This window comes from Corvus brachyrhynchos, unplaced genomic scaffold (assembly GCF_000691975.1).
Source record: "Corvus brachyrhynchos isolate BGI_N302 unplaced genomic scaffold, ASM69197v1 scaffold523, whole genome shotgun sequence".
In the NCBI taxonomy this organism is placed as follows: domain Eukaryota; kingdom Metazoa; phylum Chordata; class Aves; order Passeriformes; family Corvidae; genus Corvus; species Corvus brachyrhynchos.
Window position 1 is genome coordinate 2,549,215 of NW_008237265.1, and position 21,883 is coordinate 2,571,097.

Here is a 21,883-nt window from a genome sequence, read left to right on the forward strand (position 1 = left end):
TGAAATATCCTCGTCGATTCTTTGTGGGGGTTGAGGCGGGGAGCTCAGGAGCTCCTGCCCCCGGCTTCCCGTGGGGATGGGTTACCTGAAGTTGCTGGTGGTGAAGGACTTCAAGTCGTGGAGGGGGCAGCAGGTTATCGGCCCGTTCATGAGGTTCAACTGCATCATCGGACCCAATGGATCAGGTAGCACAAGTACATACAAGAAGCAATACCCACGAAGTTTTGCCTCAACAGGAGGAAGAACTTCTTTCCATTGAGGGTGGTGGGTGGTGTGGGTGGTGGGTGTGGGTGGTGCCTGGGTAGGGGGCAGCTGCTTCATGAGCTGTCAGCATTGAGGGCTCAGTTAGGTGGGATTTAGCCTCACGGACCTACTGAAAGTCTCATGTGCACCTGAAGGGGCGGCAGCACAAATGAAGCCTTGGAGGTGCCTGCTCTGTAATCCTTAGCTGAGGATGTAGGTTCTTCCAGCATGAAAGGGCAGGAGCAGGCTGGGGGGGAGAGGGCGTTGATGGAATTTTAATTCCGGGTTGACCTGGCGCTTTCAAGTTTAAGCAGAAAGCCTGGTTTGCAAACAGCACACCTTGTCTTGGCCACCCCAGCTTACAAAGGTCACATAAAGGCGGTTTTATTGTAATACTCCGGGCTGTACCAGTGGAAACCTGCTTTTTTATGGGAGTCTGTGGGTTTTACCACGCTTCCTCCGGGAAGGGGAGAGCGGCTCTACAAGATGGCGGCTGCCACGAAGTCGGGCTCACACGAGCAGCGCGTTTGCAGGTGCAGCGCCGCGCTGTGATCCCAAGGCGCTGGAACTTCTTAAAATTGGATCTTTGCTTCAGAAAGCTCCATTCAACAAAGGGGATTTTATCTTCTGTTTGTCAAAGTCGTAGGAGGTGAGGGCTGTCTTAACAAAGCAGCAAGGATGGGTTTAACATCTCACTTTAGTTTCCCCAGTCTGTTAATGATTTAATTTATAATTCAGATTTTTAGAACCTGTAGTTTCCTCACATACCCGATTGAAGTAAGATCTGTGAATGTAAGTTGAATATATTCAGCATTGTTCTCATGTTCTTTATCATCCTACCCCCACTGTTCTGTATTGTAAAGTCTCAGAATGATGAGACTTTTTCCAGGTGCTCTTTCAGTTAAGTCTGAGTACATTTTATAGATGAATCCAGGGGAAAAGTGTGAATATGATGTAAACCCGGAATTAAAGGTGTGAGTATTATGTAATCCCTGAATTGAGTATCTTTATTTTTCTGGTTTCCTCATGGTGTTCTTCCTTTTCTGATACTTTTGCGAATAAGTCAAAATATTGTCGAAGTAGCAAGGTTAAAGGCTGAAAATAATTAAGCTGTCAGCGGAAATGCTCAAGACTAAAGGGATAAAACAAAAAGAGGACTCCATTAGGAGGATTTTTGTCGAAGAACTGTGACCAGAGAGCTTTGTTGCTGTGGTGATTGGATCTGGGATAGTGCTTGTATTCTTCAGGAGACGGGAGTTGCAGTGGAAAGGTTGGGGATGCAGTGCTCATGCAATAAACTTCCCTCACTTCGCTCCAGATAGCTCACTGCCAAGGAAGGAGAGTGATGTGGCACACTCTCCTCCAGAGAAGCTTGTGTAAAAACAAAGGACTTCTTCAATAAGGCTGAACAAGTAAATTAGTTTTGTCGTAATTTTTATTACAGATAGGCTTATTTTCTGCTGCCAGTGTGTTACCTCTTAAAAATGTGTTTATTATGTGCAACAGCTTTTCCTCAATAAAATCACAAAATCATAGAATGGTGGGAAGGGACCTCAAATCTCATCATGTTCCAACCCCCCTGCCATGGGCAGGGACATGTTCCACTATCCCAGGTTCCTCCAAGCCCCATCCAACCTGTCCTTGAACACTTCCAGGGATGGGGCAGCCACCGCTTCCTTAAGCAACCTGTGCCACTATCTCACCACCCTCACAGGGAAGAATTTCTTCCTAAAATAATAAAAAATACATAATTAGAAATAGAATTTACAAAGAATTCACAATTCTCCAGATTCTTTAACTAATTCTTAATAAGATGCCTCTATGTATGTCTTGTCAAAAAAGTCTTAATTTTTTTTTTACTTTTCAAGGAAAATCTAACATAATGGATGCTGTTAGCTTTGTGATGTGTGAAAAGACATCAAATTTGCGAGTTAAAAGCGTTCGAGAACTTATTCATGGAGCACATGTTGGAAAACCTGTTTCTTCTACAGCTAGTGTGAAGATAGTATATTGTGAGGAAGATGGGGAAGAAAAAACATTTTCAAGAGTTATCCGTGGTAGGTAGTAAATTCTGCTGCATGTACTGTCTATTTTCTGATCTGTAAAGAAATGGAGACCAAAAATACCCAAATTGGAATTTCAGATGCCCGATACTATTTCGTAGTTGGGCAGATTAGTATAGTCCTTCAGGTAACATTTTAGTAGTGATATAAATGAAAAAAACCCCATATTTGGGTTAATTAGTTAAATTAAACAAGTTATTTTATGTTCTTTGCTCGATATCTGTCTCTAGATATTTCCTTGGATCTGTAGATGACGTTGGCTCTAGGAAATGGGGTCTGACACCTTGCTGCAGGCATGAGCACCATAAACATGTCTGTTCCTTCAGAAAGTACTAAAACTAGAGACTAGAGTTTTCAAACAGAAAAAATAAATTACTGAAAGGAATAAATGAGTAATTGAAATCTATTGTCCTCTTTGAGAAAATTGCTCAGTTAAATAATTCCAGTAGTTTATAGTTTAATTATTTTCCAGTGAATTTTTTGTTGTAGCTGTTTTCAGCAGTAATTTGTTTCCTTTCCTCCTTTAGGTAGTTGTTCTGAATTTCTTTTCAATGACAAGTCTGTCAGCCGATCTGCATACGTATCTGAGCTTGAAAAAATAGGCATTCTTGTCAAGGCCAGGAATTGCCTTATTTTTCAGGTGAGCGTTCAAGGTACTTTGAAAAGAAAACAAAAGGTTCTTAGGTTATTTCATAGAATACACAGTTAAGTATTGTCTAGAAATGAGGACACCCATAGCTAACTACAAGGCAACATGTTTTTCCTGACCTGGGCCAAGAACTACAAGATTACAAAATACACTTAATGGGGTTTGTATGTACATGCATACAGTAGTAAGAAAGAAGCTAATCTGGAAGAAGTTGAGTGCTTACATTGTTCACAGTATAGAAAAAAGTATGGGTCTGTATAAATGTTTAGTGTATTCAATTGTAGGAGTGCTAGGAAAAAGTGATTTTATCTTAAAACACTCCTGTTAGTAAAGATGCATGAAAATGTAGAGGATTTTTTGTTAAGACTGAGGGGTTGAAAATTCTGTTCAGCTATTAGTTTCCACGAGTTTAATTACATAGGCCTTAAGCATTTGCTGAATAATACATTTCACAAAGTCATCTTCCTTGGAGTTGCTGACGAAAATTCCTGAGGAAGAATGGATTTCTCCCTTTTGCAGAAGCATTTATAGAAACCCGCATGGTTAGGTGATACTCATTTTGGCACTAAATTTTTCCTTGGGTTCAAATCCAGATGCCGACCGACCAACTGTGTTCACCATAAATATATACAGAGGTCAATTTTTACGATATACTGTTAAATTCATAAGGCATCAGAATGATCTACAGTGCTGTATAATTATTTTCAATTTTGGTTTAGGGAACAGTAGAATCAATTGCAATGAAGAAGCCAAAGGAGAGAACTCAACTTTTTGAACAAATTAGTAATTCATGGGAATATGCTGAAGAATATGAACAAAAAAAGAAGAAAATGCAGCAAGCAGAAGAGGATGCACAGTTTAATTATAACAAGAAAAAAAGCGTGGCAGCAGAACGCAAACAAGCAAAGATAGAAAAAGAGGAGGTAACTTCAATTTACTCCATGTTTTCATGCTGAGATGCCAGATTTTGCATCTCTTGTGAACTTCAGTAGTGTTCAAAAAAGCACAACAAACCAACAAAACAAACCCACAAAGTTCTGTTGGTTTTAGTCTGGTATTTTTTTTCAGTATGGTGTAGTATATAATAATATAGTTTAAAAAGGTAGATGAATACACGTAATCTAAATAAAAGAAAGCATAGGCTTGCCAGTATAATTAATTAAGTATTGACTTATATACTTGAGTTTTATGATTAGTGAACATTACTGAAATTACAGCTACTTGTATGTCATCTTACATCACTTTGGCCTTGAAATTAGACTGCTAATGATGGAAAATAGTTTTTATAAACTACAAATTAAATTTTAAATTGGTAGGCAGAGCATTACCAGATGCTAATCAAGGAACTGGATGAAGAAAGGATACAAGTGCAGCTTTTTCAGCTTTATCACAATGAAAAAAAAATTGACTTTCTGAAAAACAGTTTGGATGAAAAGAATATGGAGGCTCATATCAAGAAAGAGTCTCTTTCTACAGCAGAAGATTCATTTAAAGTCAAGAAGAAATTACTTGGGATACTAAACAGGGACCAACAGCATATGGAAAAAGAAATGAAGTAGGTTTTCCAATCAGATTCTGTGATAGTTGAATTTTAAAGCATTATCCTGGTAAAAATTTGGGTGATAGCCCAGTGCTATGGAAGTCAGCTCCTAGCAGTTCACTGAAGTAAAATCTAGAAATGGTTTTCACATCATCTACCGTGCCTAGATACATATTTCGTTATAGAAATGCTTGCTTGCTATTAACTTTTAGGAGGTTATGTTTCACTTCTTAAATTACTATTTTCAGTGGAGATAAAAAAATGTCCTCTGTGGGCATACCCACAGTGTAAGCCCCAACCTTACAGTTTAAAACTGATTGTTTGCATATGTGGTTGGCAGGGGGGAGGGGGTGTCTTTTCTATCTTCCCTCTCTCCCCTTTACCTGTGACTTTGTTGTTTTGGCTGTGTTTTGTGGTGGTTGGCTGGTTGGGGTTGGTTGTTTTGGGTTTGTTTTCGGTTTTGTTTTTTAGGACTCTGGAAGCATCACTGATTCAGCAGAGACCCCTCTATATAAAAGCAAAGGAAAACACATCCTACCAAATCAAGAAAGTAGAAATGTCTAAAAAATCTCTAAGGGACAAGGAGAAATCCTGTGATAAGGAAAAGAAGAACATAAAAGAACTAGAGATAGAACTGAATGATATTGAGAAGGCATGGAGAGCATTTGAGGAGAAAGCTGAAGAAGAGAGAATGCAGAGAGCAGCAGATATTGAGCTGGGAGAAAGTCAGGTGAACCAGGAGGCCCAGAAGTACTGTTTACTAGAGAAGTCCAAAAATACTCCTATTTACAGGGAAACTGCTATTTCACCAGTGACCTGTGATTCCTACTAATCTTTTTCCCCTTGAGCTCCAACAAAACCAAAATTCTAAGCTTTATTTAGACACATGGTACATTGTGGGAGGGTAGGACAGAAAACATTTGTCAGGGTCTCAGGGTGAGTGATTTTTGAGAACTGGCTTTTAATCTGAGATATCAATTAGGGAAAACCAATGAAGACAAAAAAGTAAACCAGACCTGGTAGTATACATAGCATCTGCTGTGGGTCTGAGACTGAAACTGGGGTAGCTCATTTGAGAAGGAAGGGGCTACATCCTTTGACAGTAAATTCACTTTGGAAGAAGCTGTCTTTGCAACCATATGGCCACAAATGCTTGTAAAACTACGTGATAGCTTTTTTCCACTGTCTCCTCCTTAAAATAGTTTCTGATCAATTAATGGAGAACATGCAGGGTTATTACCTTAGTTTGTGAATCTTTCTGCTCTGCACTTTAGAGGTATTTGGTCAGTTAGTCATCACTTAGCAGAATTGTTTAAAATATTTATATTTCACTTACTATGTGAAATTTTTTAGTAACATGAGAATGCTGAAAATATAAATACCAAAACTTGCACTAATTTTGGGCTATGCAAAAACTGAGTGTTAACCTTCAGATGGAATGGGAAGTACTATAAACTTCCCTGAACGATAATAGTTCTTGCCTACAGTCTTTTTTTAGCCTTTTTTATTACTCTTAGGTGTAAACTTTGGATTGAATCTTACTCTAAAAAAGTACAGCTTGTTATCCTGCAATCAGTAGCTAGAAGAGTTTTCTGGAGAATTGGGTAGTTTCCATAATTTTTATTATGATAAAGTAGGTAGTTACTTAAGGCTGTAACAAGTCTTCTCACTTTCCAAGGAGTGAATCTTTTTTTTATTTCTTTTTGTCCAGTTAGAGCGGTACAAAGAGCTAAAGGAAATGGCAAGAAAGAAAGTAGCTACACTAGCCCAGCAGCTAGAAAAACTTCGCTGGGAGGATAAAGGAGATCAAGAAAGGCTGAAACTTAATCGGAGGAAGAAGAATGAAATTGAGGTATTTGTATCAAACTAGAATTAGATTTTTAGGAGAAAAATGTCTCTCTACCATTTCCTCTGGTATAACTGTATATAAGCTTGTTCAATACTTTGACATAATTAAATCCTCAGCAGAGGAGGTATGTTGCAAGTGTTAGCTCAGTTTCCATGTTGCAGCAGGTTTAGCAAAATGGCCTCTAAATTTGTTCAGAAGTCGTTTGCATGGGCCTACACTGAGGATTTGGGTTTGAAAGCTTTGGCTATGATATTTTACAATTACTCAGAACATTGGCTTAACTGTCATCAGTTTCTGGTTTTGTAAGTGTAGTCTTTCTGGGATGTCCCACTGCTGTTGTATGTGTGTATGACACACCCTGCAGAGGTGTATTTTGATCACAGTTACCTTTTGCTGAGATGGTTTTAAGGTCAGTTGTGTGTAAGAATGTGTTGCAGTTTTAAAAATCTCAGTGTCCACTCTTAAAACTCTTTCCTTGCACTTCAGAGGCAGTTGTTTTGTGTGAATACAGTTTCAGTCATTTTGATTCTGATATCTTTTATCATTGCAGATACAAACATGTAACAATAAAATATGCACATTTTTCACTCTGGCTTGGTTACCATGCCTGATGTTTCCTTCTGATAGAAGTAAAAAGGGCAGAAGCTCAGCTGATGATCTGTGTTTTGCTGGAAACCTTGTCCTGTTAGATGTTTTGGGTTTTCTGGTTGGTTTTTTTTTTCAAACTCCGCTAACTTGCATTTTTGTCATGTACTGAGAAGTTAGAGAGGCAGCATGCATTTCTTCAGCATTTAGTTACAGAGTCAAGGTTGAGGGAGACTCCTGTTCAGAAAGCTTATCAATGCATCGTATGAGACTTTACCAGTGATAGAGTTGCAAACACCTCATTCTTGTACATGTAAACTTGCTTCTATGGAAAAGTCTATATTTTACTCCATACTTAAGAGAATATAAAGTTATCCTTACCATAATAGCTAAGCTGATATTTGTACATCCATTTTTTTCTTCATAAAATACTATTTCTTTTTGGATTACTAGTTACCAGGAAAATGTAATTAGCATCTAGAAGTGAAATAAATTCCATTGCCTGTGCTTCTTAAACTGAGCAAGTCCCATTGTGTTGTTGAGAAAGGAATAAGGAATACTTAAGAGTGCATGAAATACAAATATGCAGATATTTAAGTGGGTTCATGAAGAGGTTAACTTTCCTTCCCTAGAACTATTTAAAAGGTCACAAGGATTTCAGGAGTTAAATTAAAGCTTAATAAGCTGTGTAGGTAGCAGTATTTTTTTTCTTCTTCACTTGCTTCAGTTAGTGTATTTTTATTAAATTTGAGTAATTGAAAATTCTAGTTTTACCATTGGTGGGGTTTTTTTGCTACAATGTTTTGTGTCAGTTTGGAAGCTGTGTCAGCTTCTTTGGAAAAAGCTATTCATGCAGGGCCAAGAATAGCACTTTCTCTGTTTTAAGCCCTATAATTTCCTGGCTCTTTGTTTAAAGTTTTTTTTTATTTGTTGGTGTCATGATTCTCTGTGCTGAAGAGGCTTTTCCTAAACTGTAGCTGAACATGGAAAATCCAGTAATGGCCTTGGTAGAATAATTTCCCTGTATTATTTGTTCAGGTGCAGCTTGGCACCTACTATAGCAAAAGAGATGCTGTTACTTCACTGTGAAATACCAGTAAAGAAGAGAAGACGTATCTCAGGACTTGTCCTGAATGTAAAACTGTGTATCTTGTTACAAAACTGTCATTTTGCTCTGGTTTATTTTCAACACATTCTATTTGTGACTGCATAGGAAACCATAAAACAGACTGTGGAACAGGTGGAAGAGCATGAAAAACGCATAGAGAAGTTGGAAGAATATGCTAAAATATGCACGTATGTGTAAAAAAAGAAAAGCTAACTGGATTTCTTGGGTGTTAATTATTTCTTGGGTATTAATCATTTTCAAAACACAGGTTTCTAATTCCTTCTAATTATTTTCTTTGAAATTTTAGTAAGAACTAGAGTTCTTACTGATTACTACTAATTTTACTTAATAATTCAGTTACTTTAGCTTTCAAAATAGGGTAGGAAGTATGATGATTAATCCATATTTTGTTTGAATCGGTTCTATAATTCTAATTTCTCTCGAGTTATTTCACTATGGGTATGGGGCTATTAATGGACAAATTCTGAGCAAGAAAACAGGACAGTTTTGTAATTGTGCTGCTCTAGAAAGCATTAATATTTAGGTTGTTTATTAGCACAGCTCGGTTCTTGCCTCCTGCACCTTGGCTTCTGCCTGATACTTACTCCTTGTGAAGTAAGGTGACTGCAAAATGACCTTAATTTATACTGAATGTGTGTATAAATGAAATTGTGAATTGCTTTTTTTTTTTTTTTTTGCTTCTGTTCAAAGTGGATCATTAACAGAAAAAAAACAGCAGGAGGAAGTGCTGGCTAAGGAAATTGAGAACGCAACAGCAAGAATGGGTGAAGTGAATGAAGAGTTGAACAAAATAGTTGGTGAACTACAGAATGCCAAAATTGATTACCATGAAGGAAGGCGTGAGCAGATGAGAGCAGAGATCCTGGAAAGTCTCAAAAGGCTATATCCGGATTCTGTGGTAATGGAATGTCCTCATTTAAATGCTTTATTTTAGCATTATGACATAAAAGTTCTGCATTAGACTGAGTAAGCAGCTGGAGTAAATTGGACAGTCTGGCACATCCTTTTGAATTTTGTGCTTGCTTGAGTGTACTTGATGAAATAGTATTACTGGAAGAATTGTAGCATGTACTGTCATTATTTTTCACAGGTTCCAAAAATAAAGGGATTACTAGCATCAAATAGTAATTTTGCTCTCTTGTGTGATTTAGTGGTGTTTAATTCATTTTTTCCTTATTTGGTTTTGGTTTTTTCTGTCCTCAAACATATTTTTGACTTTGTTATTTTGAACAAATGAATGGGAAGGTTAGCCATGAGACCATTTATTCCGAACAAATAGTGCTTCTGAAAGACAATTTTTATATTATCAAATGGTCTGTCTTTGCTTATAAGTTGGCATATTTTACATATTTTCCTAAAATTACTCTTCAGTACTTAAGGGGTTTGTGTATTGATCCTGAATTGTCAGCAGACATTAACTGGTTTATGGAGCATCTTTACATCTTTTTAGTGACATCAAAAAGATATAATGCAACACTGAAAGCCATTTCAAACAGGAATTTTTAAATAAATATAATCAATTAAATAGTTGGCCTCTGAATATGACTCAGAGTAATCAGTCCTTTTTGAAACATAGTCATTTGAGATGTGCAAGCTGGAAATCTTTTTTTTTTTAATGTTTTTTAATGTTTACTCAGCTTTCCAGTGTTGCCATAAGAACATAAAAAGTAAAATGTTTTCAGTTCTTTGCTTCTTGGTCTTTTGCGAAAACCTCCTCAGAGTACAGCAAGCATCTGATCATGTTGTATTCTCCAGAAAGTAAGAAACTTGCTTTTCAGCTGCTCTTCAGAATTTTTTCATCCAAGTTAGCAAGATGGTCCAAAAAAATCAAAAACCTGATTGCCTTACCTCTTTTTGCTCACTTTGTTTTATATCCCTGTTGGAAAATAACTGGATCAGATGGTGATGCCATGCCAGCTTAGGGAAGGCTGGTGTTGAGGAATATTCTGTCATTTTCCTGTAGGAACTACAAATTTAAGAGTGCTTAGAGATGGGATGGCTTCTAACAAAAATGAGAAGTCAAATTTGGTACATAAACTATCCTGTTACAGGAAGGCTTAGTGCTACCTGCTTCAGTTACCCTTGTTCCTGTAGTAGTTCTCCCAACACTACCATACTGAGGCAGCAGAGTTGTTACTGAACTGCTCCTTAATGCTCGAGTCTACTAATTCCAGATGAGTGAATGCAACCTAAATCACAGTTTTAGGATGGAAGGGTCAAGACACATTTTGTCTTCTGGTCTGCTGGCAGAACTGAAGGAAATCTTTGTGTCTCGGTCTTCTGGATTTCATGGGCAAAAATGGCAGACTGCTTCTAAATGTTCAGTTCCTACATCCATCTTACAGCTTCTGTTCTGTTTAAAACATGCTTACAATGGTGGGTGTGCACTGCAGGTACTGAAGTTAGCTGTGCCATAACGTGGTTCTGCTGTAGTACTGACACGTGCATTTACATGGATTTGGCCCATCAATAAAGGGAATTTTGCAGCTGCTTATAGTTTTTACAGCTTAGTTGTCAAAATTGCATTCTTACATTAATAGTTTTAATTGTCAACTTTGCTGTTATTACAGATTCAGTTGGACACTCAGTGTTTGTTTTCATAGAAATCTGACATTGCATTTAGACTTAAATGCATGTGTCTGAAAACCAGATCATAGTAGGCCATGAGTTTCCAGTAGTTTAAGTACCTTGGCTGAGACAATACTGTGAATGACCTGTCGCTCACAGCTCTTGCCAGCTGTCTTTTCATTTGCTTAAATCTGGTAAGAAGAAAACTGTAGATATGCAAGAAGAGATGAGTAGCTACATGTCAAGAAGCAGGAAAATTGTTTTTGCATGAATTCACAGATAATAATGTTCAGAATGTGCATCAGTGGAATTTGGTCGTTCAGAAAAAGTTCAACTCTGCCTATAATTACAGAAAAGAAATAAAACTCTTTAGGGAGCATGTACAACAGAGAACTATAGTTAATTTTCTCTCTGGATGTGTTGTTTCAACACATGGCAAAAGAGGCTTGATTATTTGGACTATGCAGTACAAGAAAATTAGTTTTTATCCTTTCATGCTTTTTCGTTTTTGGGTTGAAACTGGAGTGGTACCTGCCTTTTGCAGGTAATAGGTCGATTTATTTAAGATGTTAATGTCATTTTAAGATCTTACTGTTAGATACTTTCTTACTTTCCAAAAAACATGCTTAGGTATCTTTGTCACTGTCATGCTTCTAGAAGTGTATGAAAGAGATTCTCAGTAAAACATTGAGATATGTGACTGTAACCTTAGAGAAAAAATTACATCCCTTCAGATTCTGAAGATATACTTTGCAAGTTGGGTTGATGACTGCTATGATTCCTGTTTTTTCTGATGTACAGCTGTTGTTGTGAGAGAGTGCAGCTGGTAGATAGGTAATACTGAAGCAGTAAGAGGAAAACATATCTTCTATGCAGAAATATTTTTGCTATCTAAAGTATTAATATTTCTCTCTATTTTAATCTTCAGTTTGGAAGATTGCTTGACCTGTGTCATCCTATTCATAAAAAATACCAGCTTGCTGTTACCAAGGTATTCAGCAAATACATGACTGCTATTGTTGTTGCCACTGAAAAAACAGCAAGAGATTGCATTCGGTTCCTAAAACAGGAACGAGCTGAACCTGAAACTTTTCTTGCTTTGGATTACCTTGATGTAAGTATGTTTTTCTTTCTCCTGTCATCAGCAAGCTAATACACTTGTAAGTCTTGGTACTGGCTCATTTAACTAAAATAGGCTTAAGTGTTAAGGCACAGGACTTGGCAAGTGAATTTTGTGAGGCTCCTGTTGGACCACTTTGCCAGCCAGCTGAGGTCCCTCTGGATGGCGGCATGACCACCTGGCATATCAGCAGTTCCTCCCAGTTTTGTGTGATCAGCAAGCAAATTGCTGAGGGTACATTCTTCCCCATCATCCAGATAATTAATTAATGAAGATGTTAAAGAGGATCGATTCCAGTATTGACATGGCTTGCTACGGGCCTCCCATGGGACTTTGTGCTACCAGTCACTACCCTGTGGGCTTGTCTGTTCAGACAGTTTTCAGTTCATCTCACTGTTCATCCAGACCCTATTTCATCAGCTTCTCAATGACGATCTTAGGGGAGGCAGTGTTAAAAGCCTCTCTGAAGCCTAGGTAGATAATATTCACTGTTCCCCCCTGCTCTGCCAGGCTAGTCATTTCTGTTCTGTTAGGCTGTTGTTAGTCATGCATGACTGACTTATGAATCCAAGGTTGACTACTTCTCCAAGGTTTAGTGTTCATATGCCTGGAACTGGTTTCTAGGATAAGTTGCTCTATCACCTTTTGCAGGATCAGCCTGAGGTTGGCCGTCCTGTAGTTCCTTGGGTCTTCCTCTCGCCCCTTTTTGAACAGAGGAGTGACACTTGGTTTCCCCGAATTCTTAGGCACCTCTTTCAGTTGCCATGATCATTCAAAGGTACATAGAAAGTGGCCTCGTAATGACACCAGCTTCTCCTTCAGCTCTGCTGGTTGCATCACACCAGGGCCCGCACATTTACATGCATCCAGTTTGCTTAAGTTTGTCTGACCTGATCCTCTCCTAACAAGAATGTATCTTTCTTATTCCAGACTCCCCCCTGGGCTCTGGAACCCAGGATTTCCAGAGGCTAGTCTTGCAAGCAAAGATTGAGGTGAAAAAGGAATTCAGTACCTCAGTCCATTCTATATGCTGTGTCACTAAGCTCCCTGCCTCATTCAGTAGCAAGCTCACATCTTCCTTAGTCTTACTTTTGGCACAGATCTTGAACTCTCTTGTTTATTCCCCATGCATTAGTGTCCTTTGATTTCATGCACAGGTTACACAGTAGTATCTTAATGCCATTATAAATAGTAATGCAGTAGGTTACACAGATTGAAGGACAATGGTGTACCAAGAACATAAACCCCAGATCTGTTTCTAGTCTTGCAGTGATTGAGCTCCCTGGTGCGTTGATCTGTACATTCTGTCCCCAGACCACTCAGATTTGGAAATGCTTTGCTCTAACAGCGTGGATTCTAAACACTGCTTGTTTGCTTTACAGGTCAAACCAATTAACGAGAAGCTAAGGGAGGTAAAAGGAGCTAAAGTGATGGTGGATGTTGTACAAACACAATTTGCACCATTGAAAAAAGTCATTCAGTTTGTGAGTGGGAATGCCTTGATCTGCGAAACAGTTAAGGAAGCAAAACATATTGCATTTGATGGACCAGTGAGGTTGAAAGTAAGAAGCCAAAGTTTGTGGCATACGTTTTTCATTGCAGTTTTGTGTTTGATGCCATTAAATAATTCTTCTGTAAACATGCTGGAGTATTACAGATAAACACAGAGTTGGTACCATGTTGTCTAATCCCACAGAAACAAATCGCTAGATAATTCACATGGTTGTTTTCCTCTGAAAGTAAGTTGAAGTGGTTTCCTGGGAAAAGGAGGGGGCAAATGAAAGGGTAGTTAGTGTGCAAATATGGTTCTTGGTATGGTCCTTGTGATTAGGAGTAGGAGGGAGGGATAATCTTGCTTCTGAAACAGTCTGATTTAAAAATACAGACTTTATCTTACAAGATTTTCTTTGAAAAAATGCTTTCAGAATTCTTTAAAATACCTGCCAGAATCCCTTGGTTGTAGATACAGGTTATGTCAAGGACTGGAAGCTTCTCTGTCACTTCCTGCAGTTCTTTCTTATTCCTGTCTCTATTGCTGCAGACAGTATTTTATGCACTTAATAAACCTTCTAAAACTTAGATTAAGACACCTTTAAGTTGAAGGTGAGTGTGAAATCATGTTTACTTGAAATAGTCACAAAAACACCCATGTTCTTTACTAAAATCTACACTTTCACTGTACAAACAAGCTGTTTGCCTTTGCTCCGGTACCACGTTGCTTGGTCAGTTCTACCGAGCTTAAAAGGTGTCTGTTCTACACCTTTTCAGTACAAGTGTAGACACAAGTGGCTATATGCAAGGAAATGATACAATTTCATTTTATTTTCTGATCAGTTGTAACAATACCAAAATGTAATTAGTGCTAAGAAACAACAGACTTTTTCTTTGCTTCAAATATCTCATGTTAGCAGATTTGGAAGAGAAAAGAAAAATTTGAGCCCAACTCAAATGTGGTTGTTACTTGTTTAACTACCGTATCTTGGGCACTAGTGCATGGGGTATTTTGGCTGGGTTTTTTTCTGATTTATTTGGATTTAACTTATTTTCTTCCAGACAGTGGCTCTTGATGGAACTTTATTTTTGAAATCTGGAGTGATTTCTGGAGGATCAAGTGATTTAAGATTTAAAGCTAGATGTTGGGATGAGAAAGAAATGAGTAAAATGAAAGAAAGAAGAGATAGCTTGATTAATGAGTTAAAGGTAGGTCTCTTAAAAGCACTTAACTGTAGAAGTCATGCTATATCTAACTTATTTCAGCTCTGGGAAGGTGATCTCCTAAAAATGTAATTTTCAAAGCTTTTGACAGGACATAATAGCTGTTCATTCTGTTCTAGTTAATAATGAACTCTGCATCTCTCTTCTTAGCTGAGATTCTCAGCTCACAGGTGGAAACACAGGACAAGACTGTTGGTCCAAGCTCCCTCCAGGAAAAAGTTGTTGTTCAGAGTACCTGAAGACTTGTAGTGAAAATGACAATATGATCTGTCAACATGGGAATGTTTGCATGAACCAAAACCTGCCAGTGTAAAACAATGTGTCATTAGTGTTGACTTTTTTTAAGAAGGATGGAGTTGTAATGTAATCTGCCAGTGGGTACTTTCTTGGGGGAAACAAATCCATTACAATATTAATATTGAATATGACCTGTGCTATCAGCCCTTACCTTGAATGAGGCCTGTGTCAGTGAGGCTAGCTTTAAAAGCTGAAAAACAAATAATTTTCAAATAGTACGCCTTTTGTTTAAATGCTTTTTCTTCCACCATAACACTTTCCCAGGACTTAATGAAGATCAGACGGAAGGAGGCTGACTTGAAGCAATTGCGTGCTCAGTGCCAAGGAACTCAGACACGACTTAAGTATTCACAGAGTGAATTAGACGTTATTAAAAAGAAACGTCTTGCTAATCTCTTCATGGTATAATACTAATTCTGTATAATTTTCATGTTTAATAATTGTATTGCTTTAAACTGCAGTTATTCATCAAGTAATGCTACTTCCTTACGTAGTTTTTAAAATTTAGCTAAAGTTTTACATATAGCAGTTACAAGTGAGGAATTGATAAAATATAAAAAACAAGATTGCAGGGTACTTCACATGAGGCTTTTTGTATTGTAGTTTTAAAAAGCTTGGTTTATCATTTAGTAACCTTCAGAAGTCTGTAAGTCAAAGTGCACTTTATGTGGTATTTAGTTTGCTTTTCTGCTCATTTAAACTAATTGTTACATGCAGATTAGCAATAATAGTGGTTAAGTGGCATTAGAGAAGAAAATATTTAAATTTCTAATCAGAAGAAACAGTTAACGTGGAACAGAGCTGTCTCTTAATTTCTAGAAAGTTGATCCTTCTATTAAGAGAAAGTACCATCTTTTTCCTTTTTTTCTATCTAGGAAAAATCAAAACTGGAAAGTGAACTGGTAAATATTGAGGCTCAGTATGATATGCTTAATGAAGGAGTAGTACAAAGAAAAGAGAAAATACAAGAATTTCAGAAAAAAATTAACGAGGTAATGCATTCCATCAGAGCTTTGAGATGTTGTGCTGTTAGGCTACAGAAACCTGTGTTTTACTGACATTTAGACCCGGACAACTTCTTACTTTGTAAAATGTTTTGTCAACAAGGCTTGTACATTATTCCAGCAATCTCTCCACATCCTCTACCTTTCTTGCCAAGGTAGCTGTGAACAGAGAATGTTAGTGTATGTGTGTCATAGCTTTGCAAATCGGTTTCCTTAGAGTCAAAGTTCTGTGACTGTCAAGTGCTAAACACAAATCCAACCAACCAAATCCATCTGTGTCTCAAATAGATGAAGCTTTGCTTAGTATCTACAGTTTTCTAGAGCTGAAAAGAGTCCTCAGTACGGTGAGAGGACTGTGTTCTGAACTCTACAGGTGACATGTCTGGGGGATGGCCTGTATACTAGGAAAGTAGATGGAAAACAGCATAGTGTGAAGGTTCCTTTCTCTTGGGAAGTAGCCAGTATTTGTGCTTCATATTCTCTATGCTCTGATTACCCCGGGAAAGTGGCTGAGGTGTGCATGATAATTGTCAGCAAATTCCTATTGCACTGTTTAGTGGGGTTTGTTTGTTTCTGTAGAGGTTTTCTTTTTGTGGTTTTGTTGTTTGGTTTTTTCTTTGGTGGGTGGGAAAGAGGTTCTTTCGGGTTTTTTGCATGTTGTGGTTTTTGGGATTTGTTTTGGTATTTTGTTGGGTTTTGATTTTTTTTTTTTTTTCTAAGACGGTTGTATACCTGTGTTCAAGTCCAATTCAGGGAAGGTGGAGCTAGCCTGTGATATAACTGAGTGTTCTTCTTTCACCCTCTCTTTTGAGCTGTAGGTGATGGAGAACTTGGAGATCTTGTTCTACCCCACCTGTCCAAATTCATTACCTGTTAGAATACTAAACAGCTTTTGTCTTTAGAATCTGCTCCTGTCTGCTTCTTATCAGCAACAGGAAAAGTTCCCTATGATATGTGATCTACCACCTAGGTTTCTCAGCTGGTGTTTGTGTAGACACTTCTGCCATCTCATCCCTCAGTTTCCCTGTCATTTGCTGATCTTCCCGTGCTCCCCAGAGCAGTTCATACAGACACTGGGCAGATGGAAGAGCAGGGTTGTCATGAAGAGACTGAAGGCATTTCAGTGAAGGGAATGTTGGTAAAGCCTAATGTGATGCTAGGAGGGGTTTCCTACTGTGTTCTGCTAGAGTAGGCAGTAACTGACCTCTTGGGGAAATAGGCATCTCATCTCTACCTGCATCTTGAAGCTGCCTTTGTTCCTACTCTTGCCAAACAAAGAAATCTGGTATAAGCTGTGGAAAAGTGGTACTGCAGCTTTATCTGGAAAATTCACAGCCTACGACTTAAGATGCTGGTGTAAATGCTGGAGAAGGAGAGATTCCTCACCACTGTCCGTAGTAACTCAGGCTGTATCATACATCTTTAATTTAGTTCCTGGCTTCTGACCCATTTTTATCAGTCAGTCTGGGATTAATTCATGACTGGAATTCTACATTTAAGAACAAGCCAAAATTGCTGCTGGTTCTCTGTCTTGCTTGGGGTGCGGTCATGAGGGAGTGCAGGTGTCTGTCATCTGCAAACACTGAGAATGTCATTGATGGTTAAGCTTGTAAGAATTCCAGGTACAGGGAACTTTTATTTTGCTTATTCTGAAAAAAAAAAAAAGGGGCTATCATTTGGAGCAATCATCAGTTTCCAAAGAGTAGTGTAACTTGGAGAATGTAACTTGGTTTGATGTAGTATTTGATACCTGGCTAAGAAAGCGTGAATACTAAAACAATATCAACAATACCAGGTTTTGACCTGTAGAGTTCTCGTAAAATTTTGTTCAGTCCATTGGGTTTCCTTTTAAATAGGCTGTTGCTATTTCTTCCTTCAGTTCAGCCATATACATTCTACCTAGTATTTGCCTGCTTAAATTTTTCTTCAAAATTTTAGAATTGGTTTTGGCTGATGCTTTTGTTAATATCTACTGTATCATTAGGAGATGAGATATTCCATGGCAGAGTTTTTGCTATGATTTTTCTATAAATGGAGCACAGTAATTAATATTAATGGTTGTCTTGAAAGGATTCAAATAAAAAACTGAACTACAACTCCAAGAAATCTGGTGTATCTAATTAGTGTCCTGTCCAGCTTTCTCTTCTTCCGCTGTCTGGGAACAACAGGCAAAACCAGGGAAGCAGGTTACAACTGTGATGACTTTTGTCTTCGGAATGACCAGGTGCTGTCAAGAAGATCTTAGGTTGGAGTTACACTTGGTAGCTCACAGGCACATATGCCATATGTCTGGCATTTGGACTGAAAATGTTATTTGAAAATTTCAAATACAAATTACTTCTCAGTAGTTGTTAGCTGTTTTCTTGAAGTATCTTAAAAATCCAGTCTGTAGCATGAAGTGATTGAATATTTTACATCTGTGAGTTGAAAAATAGTATAATCATTTTTTGTTCCATTTCTCTGTTTTCAAAGGTTGAAGATGATGTTTTCCAGGAATTCTGTGAAGAAATTGGTATAGAAAATATTCGTGTGTATGAACAAGAACATATGAGACAACAAGAGGAGATCGATAAGAGAAGGTGATATATGGCACTGAAATGTAAACCAGGGGTCGGTATTAGATTGGGCACACTGGTACTTGAGAAACTCCCTCACAGGAAATAGCACAAAGTCCTAGAGGATGTAGAAGGTTCTCTTTATTACTGTAAGGATTAGGTAGGCCACTGCTACGAATTAGTTAAGACAAGGATTAGTTAGATCACTGCTGTGGTTTGGGTTTGTTAGACAGTCAGGGACTGCTTGCAACAAACTTGAAAGGTAACATTTACTATTTTGGTAGCACTATTGTAAAGAAATAGTTTTCTGAAACCTACATTGAAAAATTGCACTATCCCAGATTGAGAATAGCATGAAGGGTCACTTGTGTTTGAAAAATCTTAAGGAAAACTGGGTGTAAGATGCAGGTGTTTCGTATAGGAACATACTCTTAAGGAAGACAGGCTCTTGAGTTTTTCACGTGACCTCACCTAGTGTTTCTCTCTTGTGTCACTGCACCATAGATTTGTATTTTAGGAGGAAAATGATAAAATGAACTGATGGTTGAAGTTCAAGTGTCACTTTCCATATTGATGTGGCTATATTGTATTTTTTTAACTAATATCACTGTATCTTTGTGATTTCCCATATATCCACAGGATGTGGTATAGTAGAATCAATGTATGCCAGTTTTTGTGTTCATATAGAAGATACAGTAATGGTATCTAAATAGAGTCCAATCACAGTTACTAGCCTGCTTTGTAAGAACTGGTTTTAAATCCTGTACTTTGACTAGACTGGAGTTTGAAAATCAGAGGACACGACTGAAGATTCAGCTGGAGTATAATCGTGATCATCTACAAAAATTAACAAACTCAGTCAGCAAGTTGAGGGAGACAGTTCATAAAGATGAAGCTGAGATTATCAAGCTACAGAAGGTAAGTGTAAAATCAATGTCTGTCTCCGTAATTCAGTGCATTCTTTCCTCTCAGTTCCAATTTTGAATAAATGTAGTTGATGCTGTGGATTAATTTTTCAAGAGGTTAATTTAGTTTTGACTTGGTAATTACTTAAAAAATGCAGATGCATATTGCATTTTAACCTTGGAATAAACTGCTGTATTTGGATGCTTTTTTATTATTAAAAATAAGTTTACTAAAAATTAAGTTTTGGATTACTGTCTGTACAGTATTATTTTATATTTTGTTCAGTTAATGTGTTCAGTTGATATGAAAAGGCAACATACAACTACAGATACAACCAGCAGCATGTGGCTCAGATTCAGCAGAAGATTTTATGAGTAAGAGCAAACAACTCTAGTGCTTTACATCTTTAAGCTACTTTACAGTCACTAACACATTTAAAATAATGCTTTGAAACCGATTTAGATTTTTAGTTGAAGTAATATGTATGGAGTCCTCCTTCACAGTGTTTATCCTGTATTGTGCTGATGGTGCTTGTTAAAGAAACTGTGCTTGTTCACAGAAAAGGGAAGGAGAAAAGATGTGCTTTGAACAAAAAACAAAAAGTGAAGTGTATAAAACTGCCACAAAGTGGGGGAAACCCCCTCTCTCCAGTGCCTTTTCAGATCTTGTGCTGTAACACATCTGAATGTAACAGGTTTAAACTTTAACTTCTCCTTTCTCTATAGTAGATGTTCCAGATCTAGATTCTTGGTGGGAGGTTAAAACTTTAAATATTTCTATGCAGGATGAGGAAAAGCTTCTAAAAAAAGTGAATGAACTTTTGGAGGAGCAGCAACACCTTAAGGATAGATTAAGTGCTCATAAATCTGAGCTTACAAAAAGCCAAAATGAAGTTGAAGAGTTCAGAAAGACAATGTTAACTCTTAATAGGTAATTCCTACTTGTACTCCTGGGAAGATGATTAACGGGATAATATTTAGAAGGGATTTAGTGATCACCTGTTTGGATTTCTCTTGTTTTGTTTTCTTGTGAAAGATTTATTAGAGACATAGTGATCTGCATCTACAGTGTGCCTTAGTTTAACAGTGTTTCTAATTCAGTGTGTGAAGGAGAGTATTTCAAGAGAGCCATTCCATAAACCATATAGAATAATTTCATTACCTGCCTAGTCTTGGGTCTCACTGTGATCTCTGCCCACAGATCTCTGATCTCTTGTGGTCAGTATGTAGTAGCTTACAGCTTGACTGGGGGCACGTGAAGTTCCCTGGTAGTTCCACAATTTAGTTTGAGTTGTACAGTGGGCCCAATTAATGGGAACATTTTTATTTTCCAATTTCATTGTTATTTTTCCAGACTTTTCATGTGTTGGATACCTTAAACTAATACTAACTTTAGGTCATTATTTTGTCCTACTATTACATTAAATCAACTCCTTTGTGGACAGTTTATACTTCAGTTTTGTGGTGCTTGCTTATTATTGATGTGGCTACTGTCCTTTAATCAGGAGTCATCTCTGTGTTTTAAAACCCCATCATGTTGGCACAGTATGGCTAGGTAAACTTGTGGAATTTTCTATAAACTTATGAACTATATGCCTATTAATTTGTATTGTGTGTAATTTTAACAAGATGTTTCTGCTGATGGTAACTTTGTGCTATCAGAGGAATTGGTTGCAAAGAATCAAGCTGTTTCAAGAAGAGTAATGATAAAAGATACTTGTTTACATGTTGAAGGATCAAATCTCCATACGTGTTCACTAGAGTTCAGGGGTAGGCTGTTATTAGGAAAGATGGGTATTTGAACATGCCTTTAAGTGAACTTGGCAATGTACTGAGACTGAGGCTCCCTCTGGAGTAATTCAGGAGAATGGAGGGGATGGCAGAAGTACAGTACCATTTTTCCTTTGTATTTGATGGGGATTACTGCAGAGGAAAGAGCACTCTTGGTGCTTGGAATCTGTTTTCCATGCTGTGTTTATCTTGCTGTTTTTCTGTGGATGTTATTAGCAGTGGTTTTCCACTCTTGAGTTGTTTTGTGCCCTTTGTGCATGTAGAGAAGCCACAAAGTTGCAGAGGGAAGCTACAGCTCTAGAAACCTCTCTGGAAGAGAAGAGATTAAAGCGACACAATCTGCTGCTTGAATGCAAGGTGCAGGACTTGAAAATCAAGTTACTGTTTGGATCACTGGATGACATCAGTGAAGTAGAGGTACTTAAAGTGTTTACAGGAGATAGATATCATAGAGGAGCACTTACTTATTAATTTAAAGATCCTTTTTCTCTCCTTACAGGACTGTTTGTCTTACATAGTACTATTCAAACAAATATGCTCTATTTGTGTGATCAGGTCTCTTTCATTCAAAAGAAGTATTTCTTTTTATTTTTGTAGACAGAAATATTGTTTGCAAGTATTTTTGCTTGTGCTTGAAACATACTTCTGTGAAATACATAAAATCTTGTGGGACAAGAAAATTGATACGAAGATACATAAGAGGATACACAGGGGTCAGTTCGGAAATGTAAATAAATATGGCTTGTGCAAGGGTTGAGATCACATTTGGTCAATCATCCATAATATAAATGCTGTATGTAAAATCATCCTTTTGTGTTCAGTAGATGTAGATATTCACAGAAATCAGGCAGAGGCTAAAGTAGAAACATT

General features: G+C 37.6%; 1 protein-coding gene across 2 annotated transcripts in view; it reads left to right on the forward strand.

The window, feature by feature from the left end:
* Positions 1-6: 6 nt before the first annotated feature.
* Positions 7-21,883, forward strand: part of SMC1B (structural maintenance of chromosomes 1B) — a 29,726-nt gene continuing 7,849 nt past the window's right edge. Inside the window, exons 1-18 of one of the 2 annotated variants that reach the window (XM_008630821.2) lie at positions 7-185; positions 2,112-2,300; positions 2,834-2,946; positions 3,675-3,878; positions 4,272-4,510; positions 4,967-5,225; positions 6,207-6,347; positions 8,143-8,225; positions 8,749-8,956; positions 11,555-11,740; positions 13,129-13,308; positions 14,300-14,446; positions 15,023-15,160; positions 15,634-15,750; positions 18,235-18,341; positions 19,094-19,235; positions 20,008-20,153; positions 21,277-21,430. In XM_008630821.2, coding sequence (XP_008629043.1) covers positions 77-185; positions 2,112-2,300; positions 2,834-2,946; positions 3,675-3,878; positions 4,272-4,510; positions 4,967-5,225; positions 6,207-6,347; positions 8,143-8,225; positions 8,749-8,956; positions 11,555-11,740; positions 13,129-13,308; positions 14,300-14,446; positions 15,023-15,160; positions 15,634-15,750; positions 18,235-18,341; positions 19,094-19,235; positions 20,008-20,153; positions 21,277-21,430 — 2,862 coding nt within the window. In that variant the 5' untranslated portion in view covers positions 7-76. The remainder of the gene's footprint in view (positions 186-2,111; positions 2,301-2,833; positions 2,947-3,674; positions 3,879-4,271; positions 4,511-4,966; positions 5,226-6,206; positions 6,348-8,142; positions 8,226-8,748; positions 8,957-11,554; positions 11,741-13,128; positions 13,309-14,299; positions 14,447-15,022; positions 15,161-15,633; positions 15,751-18,234; positions 18,342-19,093; positions 19,236-20,007; positions 20,154-21,276; positions 21,431-21,883) is intronic. The other variant, XM_017730561.1, reaches the window with a different exon arrangement.